The 21,790-nt window shown below is 30.2% G+C and overlaps 1 protein-coding gene across 1 annotated transcript; it reads right to left on the bottom strand.

Annotated features, from left to right (window-relative positions):
• Window positions 1-578: 578 nt before the first annotated feature.
• Window positions 579-19,351, bottom strand: LOC100211397 (proton-coupled folate transporter). Its single transcript, XM_065814171.1, has 5 exons — window positions 18,340-19,351; window positions 18,011-18,262; window positions 1,594-1,677; window positions 1,010-1,166; window positions 579-791 (listed from the first exon to the last, which is right to left on the bottom strand). Exons 1-5 carry the CDS (start codon window positions 19,142-19,144, stop codon window positions 707-709), a joined length of 1,383 nt encoding a protein of 460 aa, XP_065670243.1. The 5' UTR covers window positions 19,145-19,351; the 3' UTR covers window positions 579-706.
• Between the last annotated feature and the right edge of the window lie 2,439 nt (window positions 19,352-21,790).

The raw sequence follows: 21,790 nt of genomic DNA, 5'->3' as shown, positions 1-21,790 counted from the left end.
TTCGACCGTCATCCAATATTATACTTAAACCTTGGTTTGTTTAAAGTTCCCTAGTAGAAGAAACTTTTTCTTTTATAGTTTTTTGTTCTAGTTGAGTATTTTATCCGAGTCTAACTAAGTGTTTTGTCCGAGTCAATTATTCTTCGCTATAGTCAAGAGTAATAGGTAAAAACCATTCAATAAATCCTTATTTTTAAATACAACAAGTATAAAATATTTTTTTATTACTTCTCCAATTGATAAAATTAATTCTCATAGGAGCATGATGAAGATATTATTTTATAAAATTATTACTTACATAACATAATGTTTACAGACTAATTTAATATTAGATATTTAAACATATTTATTAAGTTCCGCAATTTATTTCGGTTTCTATGTTTTAAAAATGTTACGTTTTTTGATAAAAATACATATCAACATTTTACAAAACTGAGCCAAAATATTACTCGTGCATAGTTTTTTGAACAAAATATTACCCAAATTATTTTTATTACAATCTATTAAAATTATTCCAAATTTAACTTTTTTTTTTTAACAATTATTTTTTTTATATTAAAAAAAAACACATTATCTTAATCCAATACTTCTATTTTATTTTCTTCCAAAAAAAAAAAAAAAAAATTATTAAAAAAATATAAAATTGTAAAAATTAAATATAGAAATTTTTTTTTACAAAACATTTATAAAAACAAAGTAAAAACTTTCACTTTTGACTGTTATGACTATCAGCAAAAAAATCCGGAAATAATGTATCGTACTTGCCTGAAGCGTCAGTGCGAACAAGAGTTCTATAAAAATAGGGAAATACGAATCAAAAACATATTAGGCAACACACAAAATTTAAACTAAATCAAAAATTTGTTACATAGTGTTATTGACATTTAACATTATTGATGATGATATAACGCCTACCCCTATACAAATTGCCTTACTTACCTCGGACATTTATTTATAAAATAAAGAAATGTTTTTTTTTTTAATATAAATTATAACTAAAAAAACTTGCATTCCTATCCCAGTGAGTACAGCTGCTAGTCCCACCATTATATAGAAAATGAGACTTGGTAGGGCATCTACAGTATGCTCATAGACTGCATTATACATTGTTCCAGCAGCCAAAACCACTAACACTTCCAAACAAGAAAACATAGAAAACATGCAACCTGTTGAAATAAGCATTTAAAATTAAACTAAAATTAACTTAAATTTTTATTGTTTATATTTGGCATTGTGTAAGCAGTATAAGCATAAATTGAAATTAATTACCTCAACCCCCCCCTCCTCGTCACAACATAACTTTTTAATTACAACTTTCGTACAAGTCGTCACAAAACTTCTAACCCCTATTCCCCCGTTATGTAATTTATAGACGACCCTTAAGTAAAACAAAACACTTTTTGATTAATATAAAATAATAATATAATAATAATATAATATTAAAATGTTTTAAACATCTCTATTTTTCCTCTGAGGATTTTAATTAAAATTGTTATCTATTTTTACATATTTAAAAACCAATAAAAAATATATATAAACTAATAAAAAAACAATTAACCTTTATTATTATTAAACTAAAACAATTAAAAAAACCTTGTTCTTCTGAATTTGTGATTTTAGATAAAGCAGACCTTGTTGCAGGCATACCAACGCTAGTGAAAACTGCTAAAGCACCAGCTAAAATAAAATACACAACATTCAATCTTTATTTTACTCAATAAAGAAAGGAATGATATCTAGGCAGCTTAGACATTAAACTGAGAACCTACAAAAAAAAAGGTTTATTATTGCTAACCTCAATTTTTCTAATTCTGAGGGTTGCATACCTTTTTTACAATTTACTATATTGCTATTATTGATAATAGTAACCTTAATGTTGAATTGAGAAAACAATTACTATTTATCAGAGAAAACAATTCATCAGACAGAATAAAGCATCAGAGAAAACAATTCATCAAGCTAAATAGTAAAATATACATAGTCATCAGCCAAAGTCATCAGATAAAACAATTAATATTTATCCAACTACATTGTATTAACTAAAAACTTTTTGCTTTAACTCCCAAGATACCTTGTTTGTTGTACTTTTGGAGTTAGCACAACCCAAAATGATTTAATTTACATGAATTTAAGTTTTATTAACTGATCACATTTAATATCAGTTTATTAACTTAAATATAATTTTCATATGATGCTTAATTTAAATCCATTTTTACAGAATGAATGATCACTTCAAGCAAATCCTTAACTGGTGTTATAAAAACAATAGTTTATTCCTAATAATAGAAGCACTGGCAATAAAATGCAGTATTGGCAGTGTATTGGTAGAGCACTCTCATAAGAAGTAGTGGTAGAGCGTGCTATCTTGCAGTTGGTGTAGTGGTAGAGCGCTAGATTCGTAAGTGAGAAATTCCAAGTTTAATACCCACCACGTCCCAGGTAGTACAACGCTCAACTTGTTTCTCTAAGCAGCAGCCTTATTTTTCAAGATTTGTGTTTCAGAGGTAAAATTGAGAGAGGGTTGTAACCACAAACATTTTCAACTGCAGTGCCCCTCTTGGTTTTGGGGAAGTGAACAGCTTAAAGGAAAAAGATGGCTTTGTATTTCAACAAATTCAACCACATCAAAGCAATTTTTTTCCAATAACGGAGTTTTAAAAATAAATGAAATAAGTGAAAATAAACAAACTACAACCAGAGTGATGTTGGCAGAGTTAAGTCAGTGATGATGAGGACCACCAGAGAATATGCATCATGAACTTTTCACAGGATAAAACTTCTTATTCTTCAAAAAAAAACTTAACCTTTTTAACCCTGCCAAAAACAGCATTTGATCATAGTTGAAAAAAATTAGATCTTTAAAAAAAAAATTCTGCAGGCCATTATTTTGACAAGAATATCCTGACAATTAGTTTTTATTTTATAGCCTTTAAATTGATCATGACATTTCATATACAATCATTTAACTGTTTTTTTTTACAGGGAGTGAAAGGGTTAATATAATAACTGATATAATGAACTTGATATAATTCAAACTGAGTCTTAGTTGAACAACTTTCATTGCCCAATTTTCAGTATTAACTTTATCTAACACTTTTACTGGTTAGATCAACTTGTATGATTATGATTAACAATAGAAATTCATGCTTACTCCTCATTAATGGTATCTCAGTCTCAGATTCACCTAAACTGAATTTATTATCAATTATTAGTTATGTCCTTAATGGTTTCTTTATGGTTTCTTTATTGTAAAATGCTTTATTGCCATTAAAGTTTTTTAAAACTTTGTTGTAAAATTATAATAAATTTTATCATGAAAAACGATTACTAAAAATTGCCATATTGAAAAACACACTTTATACTTTTAAAGGCCTGAGCCTCTAGCAGAATACCTTCAATTTCAACTTTTTATATTACTATAATAACAGTGTAACAAACAAACAAAAAAAAACTTTTGTTCTTGGCTTGTAATGAATTCTTTTATATTTACTTGGTCTTGCTATTAAACACTTCATATATCAGTCTTTTGGTCTCAAAAAAAAACTTATTTACATATAAGTGAAAGGTTGCCTTTAACTTATCCAAAAGTTTAAACATGATCGAAGCAAAAATTTGAGTGAAAAAAACAACAACAGAACTTTCACTTTGAAACTTGTTGGATTTATTAAAATATATAAAAATACCCAATTATTTTCAAGACTAAAAAATCATTTCAACAATTGAAAACAACTTTAGGCAAGATGCTAAAGCAATTATTTGTTAAACACTTTAAAACTATACTATTAAACACTTCAACAAGTATTCAATTTTATCAAGTTATTTCAATACTATAAGATACTTTGGGAGAATTTTATCATAAAATCTGAATAGATGTACTTATTTTCAATAGGAAAGTTTTTTTAACATGGAATTATTCATATCTTCAAATCTATTTTATTTTAACCTTGATTTTAACCTTCAGATTAGGGGTTGTTCCCAGGAAATTTCCAAAACAAATAATAAATTGAAATTCCAAAATCCTGGGAAATTATTTTCGGGATCTTAGGATCTTTTTTTTGGTACCCATGGATTTTAATAATGAATCGTTAACTTTGATGAGCTGGAAGTTTGGATGAGCTGGAAGTTTCTTTTAAATATCTTCGCTTCCAACAAGGCTGCAAGCAGCCATTAATTAAAGTTGGAAGTTACTGAAAGAGAAAAGACGAAGATTGTAGAGCAAGATAACGATTGACGAACAACTTAAAGGATTGCAAATTATATGAATTAGGAAAGCAAGATAAAAGAAGCGAATTGCAAAGAGCTGATGTTCGAGGAAAAAAACTAGACGAATAAGCATTTTTGGAGCATTTAGGAACAGTCTCAGAAAAAGGATGACACTTAATTGAATGACGAGTAACACGAGAATGAATTTTAGTAGATGGCACAAGAGACACTAGCTCTTTAGACCAGTGCCCATTATAGTATTTGTAGAAAAGAGAAAGAGAAGCAACATTACGACGATGTGATAATGGTTGGAGGTTGGCTGCAAAAGCAGGTCTAACAATGTTTACAATGCATTTTTGCACCTTGTCTAAAAGAGAAAGAGCATCATTAGAAGAACTGCCCCAGATATGGCAACAGTATTCCATACAAGGCCAGATTTGGGATTTATAGAGATAGAGAATAGAATCCGAAGTAAGAAAGTGACAAGCTCAATAGAGAGATGCAACCTTAGCAGATGCTAATTTTGCAACTGATTTGATATATGGTTTCCAAGAAAGATTGAAATTAAGAGTTAATCCTAGAAGATGAAGAGATGAAGAATAGATGACTCATCGAATACATCACACCGTTCATAAATATAGGAAGATCTAAATTATTGCGATAACGATTGGCTGAAAAAAATTTATCTGTATTGAAGTTCACCAGTCACTGTGAGCCCCATGCTGAAGTGAGATCCTTTTCAAGCTCAAACACCCCCTCCAAGCAATCAGAGAGTGTTGGTTTCTTATCACGACAAGAATAAATGGTAGTATCATCAGCAAACAATGCCACCTTAGATGTGAGAATATCTGGAAGATCGTTAATGTAAATTAAAAAGAGTATAGGGCCAAGGATAGAACCTTGAAGAACCCCTGAAGTTACAGAATAAGAAGAAGAGTGTTGTCCATCAAGGACAACTTTTATGCTACGATTGGAAAGGAAGGATTCAATGATCTTAAAGATGTTGCCGGATACACCATAAGAAGAAAGCTTATGGAGAAGACCAGCATGCCAAACTTTATCAAAAACTTTTGAAATGTCAAGAGCGATGGCCTTAACCTCTCCACCTTTATCTAATGCATGATAAAACCTATCTTTTACTACTGTTAGCAAATCAGCTGTAGAACGAGAAGATCAAAGTCCATATTGATGGTCAGAAAGTAAGTTATTAGATTTAAGATAAGAAATTAAGTGTTTGTTAATTAAAGATTCAAAAACCTTGCTTATGATAGGAAGAAGACTAATGGGGCGGTAGTTAGACGAATCAGATCGCTCTCCAGAATTTTTGAAGATAGGGATAACAGATGCCGCTTTCTAGCAGGCTGGAAAACAAGACTCTGGTAAGCACTTGTTGAATAGTTTTGAAAGTATAGACGACAGCTCCGGAGAACACTTCTGCAAGACAATAACAGGTATGTTGTCCGGGCCACAAAAAAAAAGTTAAAAGTTTAGCAAAAAGTCTTAATCAAATTGTTTTAAGTTCTGAAATGATTTGTAGAAGTGAAGCAACATTATTAACAGCTGATGACAAATTAAAATTTATTGTTACAGAACTTGATGCTCAAGATTGCTATTTAGCAAATAATCTTAAGAATGCTCTATTAACTATTAACAGTTAAAAGGATATGTCAAAGAAGGAAAAGAGGTCTTGTTGATTTATTAAGGTTATTAGATAATCTACAGTCTTTAGTGAAATGTATTATAACTTATTTAGCCTAAAACATAGATGATAAATATGCCTATTGAATTAACTGAGAGACTTTTCTCCATATTTGAAAATATACCAAAAGTACGAAATAAAATTAATGATAATGATAACCTCAACAATATTATGATTAATGATAATCTTAAAAATAGTAATGTCAGTTTAGAAAAGTCATCGGAATCTATGGCTGAAATATTAAAAAAGTTTGTGAAAAACAAACAAACAGTTTTCTAGTTAATTGCAATAAATCAACTGTGCATCAAGAATTCAATTTGTTTGAAGCAACTAACAAAAGATCACATCATTTAGATATGCATTTATAATGTACTTTTAACTATTCGACCATCTAGTGTTGAAGCTGAAAGACTTCAACAGGTTTATTTTTTACAAAGTTTAGAACTAGATTACCAGACAGTGATGCACTGGTTTTTCTAAAAGGTCATTTTAAATCACAAAAATAGTTTTAAAAATAAAGTAAAAAATATATAAATTTTATTTTATTTTAGTTTATATTTCTGGGATTTTCCTGGCATCCTGGGAACACTATGAATATTTCCTGCTATCCCGGGATAGCAAAAAGTCTGGGAATTCGCAATCCCTACTTCTAATGCTCTAAATTTTTACTTTTATATGACTGTTACATGGCAGGGTGTTAAAATGTTCGTAACACCCTTCTCATATAACACCCATGATAAAAAATGTTATAAAATACTACTACTATATTATTCTATATTATTCTATTTTTTCCTAATATTTATATATATATATATATATATATATATGTATATATATATATATATATATATATATATATATATATATATATATATGTATATATATATATATATATATATATATATATATATATATATATATATATATATATATATATATATATATATATATATATATATATATATATATATATATATATATATATATATATATATATAACCCTCGGAATTAAGAAAAATGAAGTCGGCAATAGGTCAGCAAAAAAAATTGACACAAAGAGGTTACTATAAAACATAGAAACAAGGTTAGCCATTTTTTGCCAACCTCAAACACTTTCAGGTCGGCAGATAGGTCTGCATTGCCAAATGCCGACTCTAATTCTGATTCCTTCTGTTATATATGTGGTAAGGGTCTGCGTCTCGTAAAAAAATTATTTCAATACCAATACCAAGACAATTCCATTACAGCAGTCTTAAATCCTTCAAGACATATCAATACTTTTTCAAAATGGTCTTGTTACATAAAAATAATTTCAAGAAAATCAAGACTTGACAAGATTTTTCAAGACCAAAAATTAAGTCTTGAAATTGTTTTCTAAATTACAATAATAATTAATAAATAATATATAAAATAAATAAACAAAAATAATAATTAATATATAAAATAAAATAATATATATATATATATATATATATATATATATATTATATATATATATATATATATATATATATATATATATATATATATATATATATATATATATATAACCCTTGGAATTAAGAAAAATGAAGTCGGCAATAGGTCAGCAAAAAAAATTGACACAAAGAGGTTACTATAAAACATAGAAACAAGGTTAGCCATTTTTTGCCAACCTCAAACACTTTCAGGTCGGCAGATAGGTCTGCATTGCCAAATGCCGACTCTAATTCTGATTCCTTCTGTTATATATGTGGTAAGGGTCTGCGTCTCGTAAAAAAATTATTTCAATACCAATACCAAGACAATTCCATTACAGCAGTCTTAAATCCTTCAAGACATATCAATACTTTTTCAAAATGGTCTTGTTACATAAAAATAATTTCAAGAAAATCAAGACTTGACAAGATTTTTCAAGACCAAAAATTAAGTCTTGAAATTGTTTTCTAAATTACAATAATAATTAATAAATAATATATAAAATAAATAAACAAAAATAATAATTAATATATAAAATAAAATAATATATTAATAAAATTAATAATAAAATTAATATATAAAATAAAAAAAAAAATAAAAAATTAATAAATAATTAACTTACATGTAATTATGTTATCTATTATAATTTTTTAAAAATGTTTTATTTACTTATTTAAACCTTGAATTTAAAATTCTAAACTTAATTTTTATGTTCTTAATTTAATGATTTTGCATCGCTGCGCTTTAATGTCTTCAAAAACATGATGGCAGTTTTTGCGAACTTAAAACTATTTAAAATACGCATAAAAATAAGAAGAGTGAGTAAAAATTTGGACAATCTAAAACACTCCTTCAATTGAACGCGTAGTAATTAAACTGTAATAATAAAATAATTTTTGTGATGTCACATTCGACTAACCCCCTCCCTCTCCTTGTCACAAAATTTTGCTTCCCCTCCCCCCAGTTAGCGTGACGTACTTTATTGATGACCCCTTAGTACAAGGTTAAATTTGTGAACTCATTGTAGAAATCTTTCAGGTTGATTAGTCTAGTCTTGATTTAAAAAATACCAAGAAAAGTCTTGTTATTTCTTTAATTTACTAGTTATTTTTTAAGGTTGGTCTTGATTCATTCAAGACTTTTCAAGACAAGACTGAAATGGTCTTGTCTTGTCTTGTCTTGCTAAAATGAGTTTAACAAGACTTTTTATTTCAAGACGCAGACCTTTAATATGTGGTATAAAAAAAGAGAGAAAAATTTCGAGGAGCTAATGAAATAATGTGCCTGAAATAATTCAGAAAGTTTTATATTTTCTAAAACAAAAATAAGTTAGTGACTTAGATGAGGATAATTAAGTCCAATGCAGAGTTATTTATCTCAAGAATGAAGCAGTGGAACTTGGTCAAGGAAAAAGTGCAAGTCACAAGTCAGAGAAAACAATAAACTCTTTTTTCAAGCTTTTTGCTCCTAGGAATGGTCTTTGGTTTTGCCTTAATGTGGTTGGATTTTTTGATGCAATTTATGTGTCATTTTAGCCCACAAACACCTATTTATAAACAACTCTGCTTACAGTATAAAGGCTGTCATTCTACACAATGGAAATGAATAAACATTGCCCTGAATTCATTCAGTATGTCTGAAAAAAAATTACTACAGGAGAAAGTTTTCTTGGATTTTCTGCAATACAATAAATACTCTTGAGAAATAATTGCAGAAAGTTTACGGAGTGAATTTATTAAATTTTTTGATCCAAAAATTGTGTTTTGAACAAAATTTCATTTAAACTGATATAGAAAATTCGGTTTCGGTACATTTTATAAATTCTGTAAGAAGCAAAATTTAGGTTAAAAAACATACCAAAAACTGAAATTTTTGTATGATTTTAAATTTTATTTATTTAAGAAAAATGCTTCTTAAAAACATCAAAACTATAAATAATCAAACCATTGCAGTGCACATTATATTTTGAATCTTGAACAGATAACGTTTTGTTTAAAGAAAACAAATTTGGTTTAAATAGCAAAATTCGGTTTAAATAGTCTAAATAGAAAGTGAACAATGATAATATTTCTTGGATGTAGACTTTTAGTTATTTTTAAAGATTTTTCTATGAGTAATTTTATTTTTTTTATTACTTATTTATGACTATTAATTTATTATTATTATATAATGGAATTAAAAGATGGAAAGAAGTTATCCAAAAAAAAAAAAATGTTATTATAAAAATCAACAAATCTAAATAAACAACAAATGCAAAACTGCATTTTTAGATAATATTTTCTAATGAAACTTAATTTTGTTTAGTCGAAATTTTGGTTTAGTTTTGATAAAATGTTTGCTGAAACGCCAGTTTTGGTATTGTATAGCTGAAGTTTCGGTTTTGATAAAATGTTTACTGAAACGCCAGTTTTGGAAGTAGTATAGCTGAAGTTTCGGTTTATTTTGGTTTTGCGTTTTTCCTATTTCGGTCTATCACCAACCACTACACATATGTAGGCCTTATTGAAGCAGTTTGCTAAGGCAATAACAAATCAATTGCTTTTAAGTAACTTTGAGAATACTTCAAAAAGTTATCTGAGGCCAAAATAAAGTGGAATTTTTGCTGGATCTCTGGAAAAGAAAAAGCAAGTGCTCAAATCAACTGATTTCTCTAACAAGGTTGGTATTACTGAGAGAAAAGCATTGAACTGTTTCAGAAAACTTTTTAATTGCTTCTCTGGCAACTGCAGAGTTAAAAATTACAGAAAATTTGTAAATAATTTAATAAAGGTTTTAGGTGCTATGTGAAGCAGGATGTCTAATAAACCTCACATGCTGGCTCACATGGACAAATTCAAGGACAATAGGGGCAACTATTCTGAAGAACAAGATGAGGGGATTTTTTAAAAATACAAATATACTTTTCAACATTTTCACTTCCAACAAGGCAGCAAGCAGCCACTATTAGAGTTGGAAGTTACTGAAAAAGAAAAGATGAAGTTTATAGAGCAAGATAACAATTAACAGATTGATAATGGTTGGAGGTTGGTTGCAAGAGCAGTTCCAACTATGTTTACAATGTGTTTTTGCATCTTGTCTAAAAGCAAAAGAGCATCATTGGAAGAGCCACCCCAGATATGGCAACAGTATTCCATACAAGAACGGATTTGATATTTATAAAGATAAAGAATAGAATCCGGAGTGAGAATGTGGCAAGCACGATAAAGGGATGCAACCTTAGCAGATGCTAATTTTGTATTCAATTTGATATATGGTTTCCAAGAAAGATTGGAAGTAAGAGTTAATCCTAGAAGATGAAGAGTAGATGACTCATTGAGTACATTACCATGCATAAATATAAGATGATCTAGATTATTGTGATAACGATTAGCTGAAAAATTTTTTTTTCATCTTAATTAAAGTTCACCAGCCACTGTATGCCCCTGCTGTAGCAAAAATGAGATCCTTTTCAAGCTCAAATGCCCTCTCCAAGCAATTAGAGAGTGTTGGCTTCTAATCAAGAGAAGAATAAATGGTAGTATCATCAGCAAACAATGCCACCTTAGATGTAAGAATATCTAGAAGATTGTTAATGTAAATTAAAAAGAATATAGGGCCAGGAATAGAACCTTGAAGAACCCCTGAAGTTATAGGATATGAACCCCTGATGTTACAGGATATGAAGAAGAGTGCTGTCCATTGAGGACAACTTTTATATTACCTTTGGTAAGGAAGGATTCAATAATCTTAAAGATCTTACCTAATACATGGTAAGAAGAAAGCATATGGAGAAGACCAGCATGCCAAACCTTAACTTTACAACTTTCAAGAGCAATAGCCTTAACCTCTCCACATCTATATAATGCACAATAAAACCTGTCAGTTATTACTGTTACCAAACCGAGAAGGTGGAAATCTATATTGATGATCAGAAAGTTAATAGATTCAAGATGAGAGAAGTATTTGTTAAGTAAAGATTTAAAAACCTTGCTTATGATAGGAAGAAGTCTAATGGGGCAGTAGTTAAATGAGTCAGATTGCTCTCCAGAGTTTTTGAAAATTGGGATAACAGATTCAGCATTCCAGCAGGCTGGAAAATGAGACTCTAAACTTGTTGAATAGTTTTGAAAGTATAGACGACAGCTCCAGAAAACACTTCTGCAAGATATAACAGGTATGTTGACTGATCACAAGCTGTAGAAAAGTCTAAGCAGAAAATCACTTTAGATACAGAAGCTGGAGTGATATGAATATCAAGCAATGAATCAACCTGTTCGACGGCTATATCAGGTAGAACGCAACTAGTGGAATCAAGAGATGATATTGATGAAAAGTTCTTAGCAAACAATTCAGCTTTGTCTTTAGGTGAGGTGACAAAGTCTGAACCATACAAGAGAGGTGGAATAACAGATTTGCCCTTATTATTGATACTGTTAAAGATTCTACAGAAGTCATGAGAGCCTAATTTTTAAGATGAAATACAAGATTTTGTGACCTAAGAATAGCGGGCTTTGACAATTGGACAAAACCTTTTTACAATAGTATCTAGCAATAGTAAACAGACGTCTGTTTTCTAGAGAACTGTTTTGGTGATAGATATGGAAGTAATGGTTTCAATTGGAAATTGCAGCAACACAATGTGAGGAAAACCATGGAGATAAGTGAGGCTTGACTTGGAATTGTCGAGAGTGAATAATAGATTCCATGCCAGCCTGACTCCAAGAAGTTAAGTAAGAAGCACATTTGTCAGCAGGAAAACAGATTTCTACCCAAGGCAAAAGCTTTCTACCCAAGGCCATCACAAAGGACTGACTAGGATCAGAAACAAGACATAAGTTGACTAAAGAAGGTAAAAAATTCGAACAGATTTCTACCCAAGACAAAAGATTTTTACCCAAGGTCATCACGAAGGACTGACTAGGATCAGAAACAAGACACAAGTTGACTAGAGAAGGTAAATGATTTGAATTGTCTGGAAAGCGACTTGGAAAGTTAGGAAAGTTTAGAAAGAAACTATTTGAGTCAGAGATTGAGAAAGGCAAAAGTTGTGGGCCTTAACACCTGCAGAGTCATTCACACTAGAGCCAAGCCATTCAATGTGATGAGCATTAAAGTAACCAACAACAATGGTATTGACTGAAGGATAAAAAGAGACTTGGTCAATTTGATCAGAAATAACATCAAAAAGAGTGCAATCTTGAGGTGAAGGAGAGCAATATAGAACAAAGATAAAGGCGATAGAGTGAAGTGGTGCTAAACAAAAGCACATAAAAGAATAGTCCGTGGATTCAAATCTAGTTTTATGACAAATGAGTGAATTCTTATGTAAGAATGTAAAAGTCTAGGCCAAGCATGCGACTATTGGAGTCTTAACTAATTAAAGGAAGATAACCATCAACACTAACATCACAAGATGAGACAGCCGAACTCAAATTAGTGTCACAAAGAGCAAGCAGGTCTGGTGAACTTTGCAAGAGATAAGACTCAGCAGAAGAAAAGTTACTTTGAAGACCACAAATATTGGTTAATGATAGATTTAGAGAACTTGGTGATCAGTTTTCTATGCAAATTTTTTCTTCAAAAATATTGAACTTTAGAAATATTAATATCCTGAACACAAACCCGTACTCTTGCATGGTCGTCTTTAAATTTTTCCATAAAATGTAAACTTTATTAATATTTAAAATAAATTAATTTAAAAGACCAGAAAAATTTTCAAAATATAAAAAAAAAATTTTAATTGACATATTGCCAGCCCAAACCGAAACCCTTAGTTAATGTAGCAGCATTCCTCTCATGATGAACCTGTTTGTCATTTGATGTCAGATTTTTGTCAGATCAGGTTATCCTGCTACTGGTAACATGTAACCCAGTACAATCTGCTTCATGTCCTGCTGCCTTATAGGATACGCCTTTTTAGGCAAAGGCTAGGAGATGCCAACTCCGATATAAAACACCCCCTGCCTTAGGGCTCTTGGTTGAGTAAAGGCTAGAGATGGTGTCTCGATAAAAATACTCATCTTGGGCAGATGTTAAATGCACCCAGCTACTGTCTTGTAGAAGGCCTCCTAGGCAAAGACTTAAGGGGTAAACAGATTCTATCTGTTGACCAGCCTTGCACCCCTTCTTCATCTATTAGGCTGGCGCAGATGTATTTTTAATACATTGTTTCCAGTTTAGGATGTTGAATGCTGGATCTTCTTGACTCAATGCATGGGTTTGCTTGTGTCACTGTTTTTACGACTAGGCAACTCATTCTATTATCTCCTTATGAGGGTACAGCTCTAAAACTCAGTTTTATGGTTCTGAGGCCAGCTGGTAGTCAGGTTTCCCGAACTCTGTGGTAGCTCTCAGAGAGGCTGATTCCATCAACAGCTGAAAAATATCAAAGTATTAACAGTGCCATGTTGCGCATGGATGGTGTCCCTGTTTGTACTTTTGGTGTGCATTGCGGAGGCCACATTTGGAGCCCTTTGTTACGGCTTAGAGTTTATTAGTAGTAATGAGGCAATTGCTTGGGCTATTAAACGGTGTTCTGAGTACTATCTATGCTTTGAGTCAAGTTCTTCAAACTAATTTAAAAATGAATAAAGTACCAAAAACTATAAAACACAAAAAACCATCATCATCACCAAGTTCTCTAAACCTATCATTCACTAATATTCGTGGTCTTCGAAGTAACTTTTCTTCTGTTGAGTCTTATCTCTTGCAAAGTTCACCAGACCTACTTGCTCTTTGTGAGACTAATTTGAGTTCAGCTGTCTCATCTTGTGATCTTAGTGTTGATGGTTATCTTCCTCTGATTCGTAAAGACTCCAATAGTCACATGCTTGGCCTGGGCATTTACATTCGTAAGAATTCACCTGTTTGTCGTGAAACTAGGTTTGAATCCACAGACTATTCTTTCATGTGCTTTCGTTTAGCACCACTTCACTCTATTGCCTTTCTCTTTGTTCTATATCGCTCTCCTTCATCTCAAGACTGCACTCTTTTTGATGTTATTTCTGATCATATTGACCAAGCCCTCTCTCTTTATCCATCAGCTAATATAGTTGTTGTCGGTGACTTTAATGCTCACCACTCTGAATGGCTTGGCTCTAGTGTCAGTGACTCTGCAGGCATTAAAGCCCACAACTTTTGCCTTTCTCAATCCCTAACTCAAATAGTCAACTTTCGAACTCGCTTTCCTGACAACCCTAATCATTTACCTTCTCTACTTGACTTATGTCTTGTTTCTGATCCTAGTCAGTGCTCAGTTTCTCCACATTCACCCTTAGGTGCTTCTGATCACAGTTTGATCTCTTTATAACTAATATCTCATTCTTCTTCATCACCTGAATCCCCCTATTATCGAACCTCTTACAACTACAGTAAAGCTGACTGGGATTCTTTCCGTGATTTTCTTCGTGATGGCCCTTGGGTAGAAATCTTTCAACTTCCTGTCGACAAATGTGCTTCTTACATAACTTTGTGGATTCAGGCTGGCATGGAATCTTTTATTCCCTCTCGACGATTCCAGGTCAAGCCTCACTCTCCTCCATGGTTTTCCTCACACTGTGCTGCTGCGATTGCCAATCGAAACCGTTACTTCCATATTTATCAGCAAAACAATTCTCCAGAAAACAGACGTCTGTTTATTACTGCTAGAAACAACTGTAAAAAGGTTTTGTCTAACACCAAAACCCGCTATTCTCAGGTCATGAAATCTCGTATCTCATCTCAAAAATTAGGCTCTCGTGACTTCTGGAGAATCTTTAATAATATCAATAATAAGGGCAAATCTATAATTCCACCTCTCTTGTATGGTTCAGACTTTGTCACCTCACCTAAAGACAAAGCCGAACTGTTTGCTAAAAACTTTTCATCAATATCATCTCTTGACTCCACTAATTGCGTTCTACCTGATATTGCCAACAAACAGGTTGATCCATTGCTTGACATTCATATCACTCCAGCATCTGTATCTAAAGTGATCTCCTGCCTAGACTCTTCTACAGCTTGTGGCCCAGACAACATACCTGTTATTGTCTTGCAGAAGTGTTCTCTGGAGCTGTCGTCTATACTCTCAAAACTATTCAACAAGTGCTTATCAGAGTCTTGTTTTCCAGCCTGCTGGAAAGCCGCATCTATTATCCCTATCTTCAAAAATTCTGGGGAGCGATCTGATTCGTCTAACTACCGTCCCATAAGTCTTCTTCCTATCATAAGCAAGGTTTTTGAATCTTTAATTAACAAACACCTAATTTATCATCTTGAATCTAATAACTTACTTTCTGACCATCAATATGGATTTCGATCTTCTCGTTCTACAGCTGATTTGCTAACTGTAATAACTGACAGGTTTTATCGTGCATTAGATGAAGGTGGAGAGGTTAAGGCCATCGCTCTTGACATTTCAAAAGCGTTTGATAAAGTTTGGCATGCTGGTCTTCTCCATAAGCTTTCTTCTTATGGTGTATCCGGCAACATCTTTAAGATCATTGAATCCTTCCTTTCCAATCGTAGCATAAAAGTTGTCCTCGATGGACAACACTCTTCTTCTTATTCTGTAACTTCAGGGGTTCCTCAAGGTTCTATCCTTGGCCCTATACTCTTTTTAATTTACATTAACGATCTTCCAGATATTCTCACATCTAAGGTGGCATTGTTTGCTGATGATACTACCATTTATTTTTGTCGTGATAAGAAACCAACACCCTCTGATTGCCTGGATGGGGCATTTGAGCTTGAAAAGGATCTCACTTCTGCTACAGCATGGGGCTCACAGTGGCTGGTGAACTTTAATTCAGATAAAACTCAATTTTTTTCAGCCAATCGTTATCGCAATAATTTAGATCTTCCTATATTTATGAACGGTGATGTACTCGATGAGTCACCTACTCTTCATCTTCTAGGATTAACTCTTACTTCCAATCTTTCTTGGAAACCATATATCAAATCAGTTGCAAAATTAGCATCTGCTAAGGTTGCATCTCTTTATCGAGCTCGCCACTTTCTTACTCTGGATTCTATTCTCTATCTCTATAAATCTCAAATCCGGCCTTGTATGGAATACTGTTGCCATATCTGGGGCGGATCTTCTAATGATGTCCTTTCTCTTTTAGACAAGGTGCAAAAACGCATTGTAAACATAGTTGGACCTGCTCTTGCAGCCAACCTCCAACCATTATCACATCGTCGTAATGTTGCTTCTCTTTCTCTTTTCTACAAATACTATAATGGGCACTGCTCTAAAGTGCTAGCGTCTCTTGTGCCATCTACTAAAATTCATTCTCGTGTTACTCGTCATTCAATTAAGTGTCATCCTTTTTCTGTGACTGTTCCTAAGTGCTCCAAAAACGCTTATTCGTCTAGTTTTTTTCCTCGAACATCAGTTCTTTCCTTCATCTTGCTTTCCTGATTCATATAATTTGCAATCTTTTAAATCATCTGTCAATCGTTATCTTGCTCTACAACCTTCATCTTTTCTCTTACAGTAACTTCCAACTTTAATTAGTGGCTGCTTGCAGCCTTGTTGGAAGCGAAGATGTTTAAAAAAAAAAAAAAAAAAATGTAGCAGTGCTCCTTGCCTGTTTTACCTATTTGTCAGCTGATGTATGTACACTTTGCTGAGCTAATCCCTAAATAAATTAGTCACTAAAACAAAAATTAAAAATACAATATATATTGAATAATAAAAACATTAAAAAAATAAAAATTAAAACATTTGGAATGTTTTGATTTATGTTAACAAAACAATCAATTTATGTTTTTGTGGTTTTTTAAGTGAAAAAATTAATTCAATAGTTTTTACAAGTTTAATTGATTTTGTCATCTTTAAACACAAAGAGTTGTTAAGAGTCATTTCTTACCACAAACAGTTATCGTAAGCCTTTACTATAAGAATTTATATACAAATTAGTTCAAAAAAAAATCCAGCTTGAGCTTTAACTGTTATTTCTCTTTCAACGATTATCAGGAGGTTTTCTGATGATCCTGCTGAAGGAGAAACTAAAACTAGATGCTCAAGTTAGACAAGTGTTTGCTTGTTTATTTTTGCTAATTTTTTACTGCTCTATTTTTTAAGAATATTGAGCACTCTTTTAGTATAATAGACTAACATATTTGACATCACCTTGTCACCTGAATGAAAAAACTATACTAGCCCTAACTCATTTTCTATTCTAGAGAGGAGAGAGAGGTCACTTAAAACAAATTCTGTATGAAAGTAAAATACTCAACAACATGTGACAACATATTAAGAATGCATTAAATACATTGATAAACAATGTATTAAAAAAAGTGAGTTTAAAAATCCTGAATAATTAGTTTTAAACATACTAAATAGCTTGTAGTTCTTAAAAAGTCATTTAATTCCCAAATACCTAAAAAATAATTAAAAAGGTATTTGATATAAAAATATATCAGTAACAAATTAACAAATTTAGGTATGTGCGGGACATTTGAACTGCTTCACACAACTTATTTATTTTTTTCTATTAATTATTAAAAATGATTAAAAATTTCATGGATTTAATAGAACTCATCCTAAAAATTATTATTCAGCAGCCTTTACAAATAATCTTTTAACATCTTTTTTAACTGTCAAATTAATCTAATTTTGATATAAGGCCTAATTATAATCTTACTATAACCTGTTATTATAAAATTTACAATGTATTTGTAACTTACCAGCAAAAGTATGCCAAATCTTTGATGACAATGCAATAAATAATGAAAATCCAATATATGAAATTCCACAAAGAATAATAAATGAGAAATCACGCCAATGAAAATACTTGATTAATATAGTATTCATAACAAGAACTCCCAAAGCTCTAGCTGCGTTCATTTCCATAAAAAAGTATCCAATTTGTGAGGAAGATAAATTGAGTGGAAAATGTAAAAAATATAACACTAGTATAGATAAGATACCCATCAATACTAAAATATAAAACAAGAAAATTACTTAGAAAAGTACCACTAATTAATTTATTACTTTAGAATAAAAAAAGAATTACCAAACAAATCAAGTATAAAAGCACCAACTAGCAAGTAAAACAATACTCTGTGGCTTTTATCTCGTTTTTTGAAAAAAACATTTAAAGCATCTTTAATCCTTTGAAATTTAACTAACTCCTTGAATTTATTATCAACAATGCAAACATCAAATTGGCGAGATTCTTTCAAAAAAAACCAATAAATAAGTTGAAATGAAGAGATTACAACTAAAGTAATGTAAACAGCTGTAAAACCTTTTTTTTGTATCAAAACACCGGCTATTGCTGGACTCATTATCCTTCCAAAATGATTCATAAACTCTAGAAAAGCTATCCTAGTTGTTCTTTCTTCAACTAAGCTTACATCTGCAACATAAGCACACGTCGCTTGCAACATAGCAGTAAAATTTCCGAAAAATCCAGAAATTAAACAAGCAATAATGAGGTAATATAAAGACAACTCTAAATATATAGAACTTATTAAAAAAAATAAAAATCCTGCCATATCTCCCAAAACCGGTAATATAATAACCATTTTTCTGCCAACTTTATCCGACCATGTACCTAAAAATACTGTTACAAAAACTGCAGGTAATGTTCTTGCAATGTTTAAGTATAAATCCCATTCAGCAGTTTCATTGTGAAGAAAATTAATATCATCTTTAAAACTATTGTTCGAAGACTGCGAAATTACATCGCAGTATGTGTCATTAAAACGCTTTATGCATACTTTTTTAAAAATTAACTGTTTGCTTGTGAACATATCCATACCGATGTTAAAAAAGTATGCACATAATATAGGTTCTACATAACCTATTTTCTTCATTTTATTTATAAATTATATTTTTAATCGGTAAATATTTTGTTGGTTTCATGAATTCTTTACAGTAATAATAAAAAAATAATAAAACTTAAAGCTAACACATAAAAGAAGAGTAGTTACTATAGAAATTACTATGAAATTACATTTTCATGATTTCTAATCGTTGTGACAATCACAATGTTTGCAATGTTTACATTTTAAAACCTTATTGACGCGTGCGCAAATCTCCGCAGTATTAAAACTGGCTTAACCCCCCCCCCCTCTCATCCTTCCCTCGTTTAAGTCCTTTTTGCTGCATAGTGGCAGAATCGCTTTAAAACTGGAGATTTTACGAAAATAAAAAAAGACGTTATGAGAAGACCGTTAGGTCTTGTCGTCGAGAACCGCTAACATAAACGTGATCATTTCTCGTAATATTCGAAAAAGATAAACAAGAAATTTACAAATTTTTTCTTTACAGAAAAATTTGTTATAATTATTAAAATCTAATGTATATACTATATATCCTAAAAAAAAATTTAAAAAAATTGCATAAAAATCTTAGCATATATATAAATTTTTAAAAGCTTTTTGATAAATAGAAGGGGAAAGGGGATATACAAATATATATATATATATATATATATATATATATATATATATATATATATATATATATATATATATATATATATATATATATATATATATATATATATATATATATATATATATATATATATATATATATATATATTACTAATGCTTTCTTACGGGGACATTTTAAGCAGAAAAAGTATTGTTTGCGGGGACCGTTTGCTTACGGGGACATAATTCGGTCCCCGTTAATTTCAGACTCGGATTATTACTTTAAGAGCATTAAAAACGTATTTAATTTGGCATTGTATATAAACAAGACCATAATATTTATGTGAATAATTAATTTCTGTGGTTTAAAAACATTATTTTAGAAGTAATTGGCTTTCAAATTTCGGGTACGTATATTTAACAAAAACCGAAGTTGATTGAAACGTGCACTTGCGTGCACAATCTAAAAAATGATATTTTTCATATGTCTTGTATCTATATCTTTATTTTTATTTTTGGAAGTTTTTGTATTTTCTTAGTAAATTTAAATAAAAATCAAAGCAACTATTAAACTATATTCAATTATGAGTTTTTTAGGATTCTTTTTTTTTTACTCTCAGAATTGTTTTCTGCTTAAATATTTATCAAAGCTGCGTAAATTTTGAGCGTAGTTACTCCAAAACTAGAAAACATCACATTTATAAATGTAAACGAATGAAAGTAATTTTTATTTTAATTTCTTTATTGACTTTTTCTTCATAATATTAAGATTCGTTTGTATTGTTTTATTTGCTGGCCTAAATTTTAAATACTTTACAGTAGAAATGTCAATTAGTTTTTCTTTTATTAATGAAATATAAATGCTTAAGATATAATAAGAAATAAAAATTAAATTTTCAAAATGGAATTTATATTTATTAATTTTTGCATATATTTATGTACATTAGTATGATTAATATATATGTTAAAGTATAGTTATGTAAAAATATTATATGATTTACATAACTGTACTATATAATATACTGAATAATACACTATATAATATACTATATAAGATACTATAACTATGCTATATAATATACTGATTTACGTAACTATATATGATTTATAGATATGTAAATCAGTATACATAGTTATGTACATCAAGTTATATAGTTATGTACATCAATCTATCTGAAATATTTTTAAACATAGTTACTATCATTTTAAGATATGATAGTAACTATATAGAATAGTTACTATCACAAACAGTACCAAAATAGAACAACAAAGTTTATTGTTCTATTTTGTAAGATATCTGATAATATCTGATATAAGATTATATCAGAAATATCTTTTAACGTAGTTACTATCAATATCATATTATGATATCGATAATAACTAAGTTAAAAGATATTTCAGATAATTTGGTGTACATAACTCAGTTATTTACAACTGTCTAAAGTTTGATACAAATAAATAATTCAAAGTTTGTGAGAAATATTTATTAGAACTTTATGTGATTTGACATAAGATTTAACATATCAAGTTGACTTCATAAAGCTTTTTTGAAAACCAGGTAGAAAAATAAATTTCTTATAAATTTTCTTTCAATTTGCAAGGCCTCTGAAAGATTTTTAACTATTTAGTGTATCCAAAAGTATTTACTTATCCCTAAATCCTGGTAGGATTGTAAAATTACCTAATAAGGTTAGAATAAATATATATTTTTAAAGTTTATTACTTTAAGTAGCATTTTAGTTTTCTAGTTTTTATTTGAAATAGTAATGTTAACATTATCTAAACGCGCTTATATACGGGTTATATAAAAAAGAACTGGTACGAAACTGGTAATAAGTTTTATTATTTTTTGTTTATTTTACTCTTATTATTAAGTTTTTGAATGTAGTCATGTTGATTATAAGTGGTGTATAAAGCTAAAGTCCTAATTTAAAGCCTATGTATAAATACATAGGCTTTAAATTAGGACTTAAAAAACAAAATCATTATGCAATAATGTAGATATTTCCACATAACGTGGAAACATATGTAATTTTTTTAATCGTTTATAGACTTTGTTTTTTTAATCGCTATGGTGTTTTC

Source organism: Hydra vulgaris, chromosome 12 (assembly GCF_038396675.1).
Source record: "Hydra vulgaris chromosome 12, alternate assembly HydraT2T_AEP".
Classification (NCBI taxonomy): Eukaryota; Metazoa; Cnidaria; class Hydrozoa; order Anthoathecata; family Hydridae; genus Hydra; species Hydra vulgaris.
This window is presented reverse-complemented; position numbering and strand designations above follow the sequence as displayed.

Bases quoted from the DNA above. Each gene is read 5' to 3' on its own strand.
- LOC100211397 (XM_065814171.1), bottom strand. From the start codon at position 19,144: ATGAAGAAAATAGGTTATGTAGAACCTATATTATGTGCATACTTTTTT. The intron at 18,263-18,339 runs GTAATTCTTTTT...TTTATATTTTAG, and splicing joins TTTTATACTTGATTTGTTTG to TATTGATGGGTATCTTATCT. The intron at 792-1,009 runs GCAAGTTTTTTT...CTATTTTTATAG, and splicing joins GTACTCACTGGGATAGGAAT to AACTCTTGTTCGCACTGACG.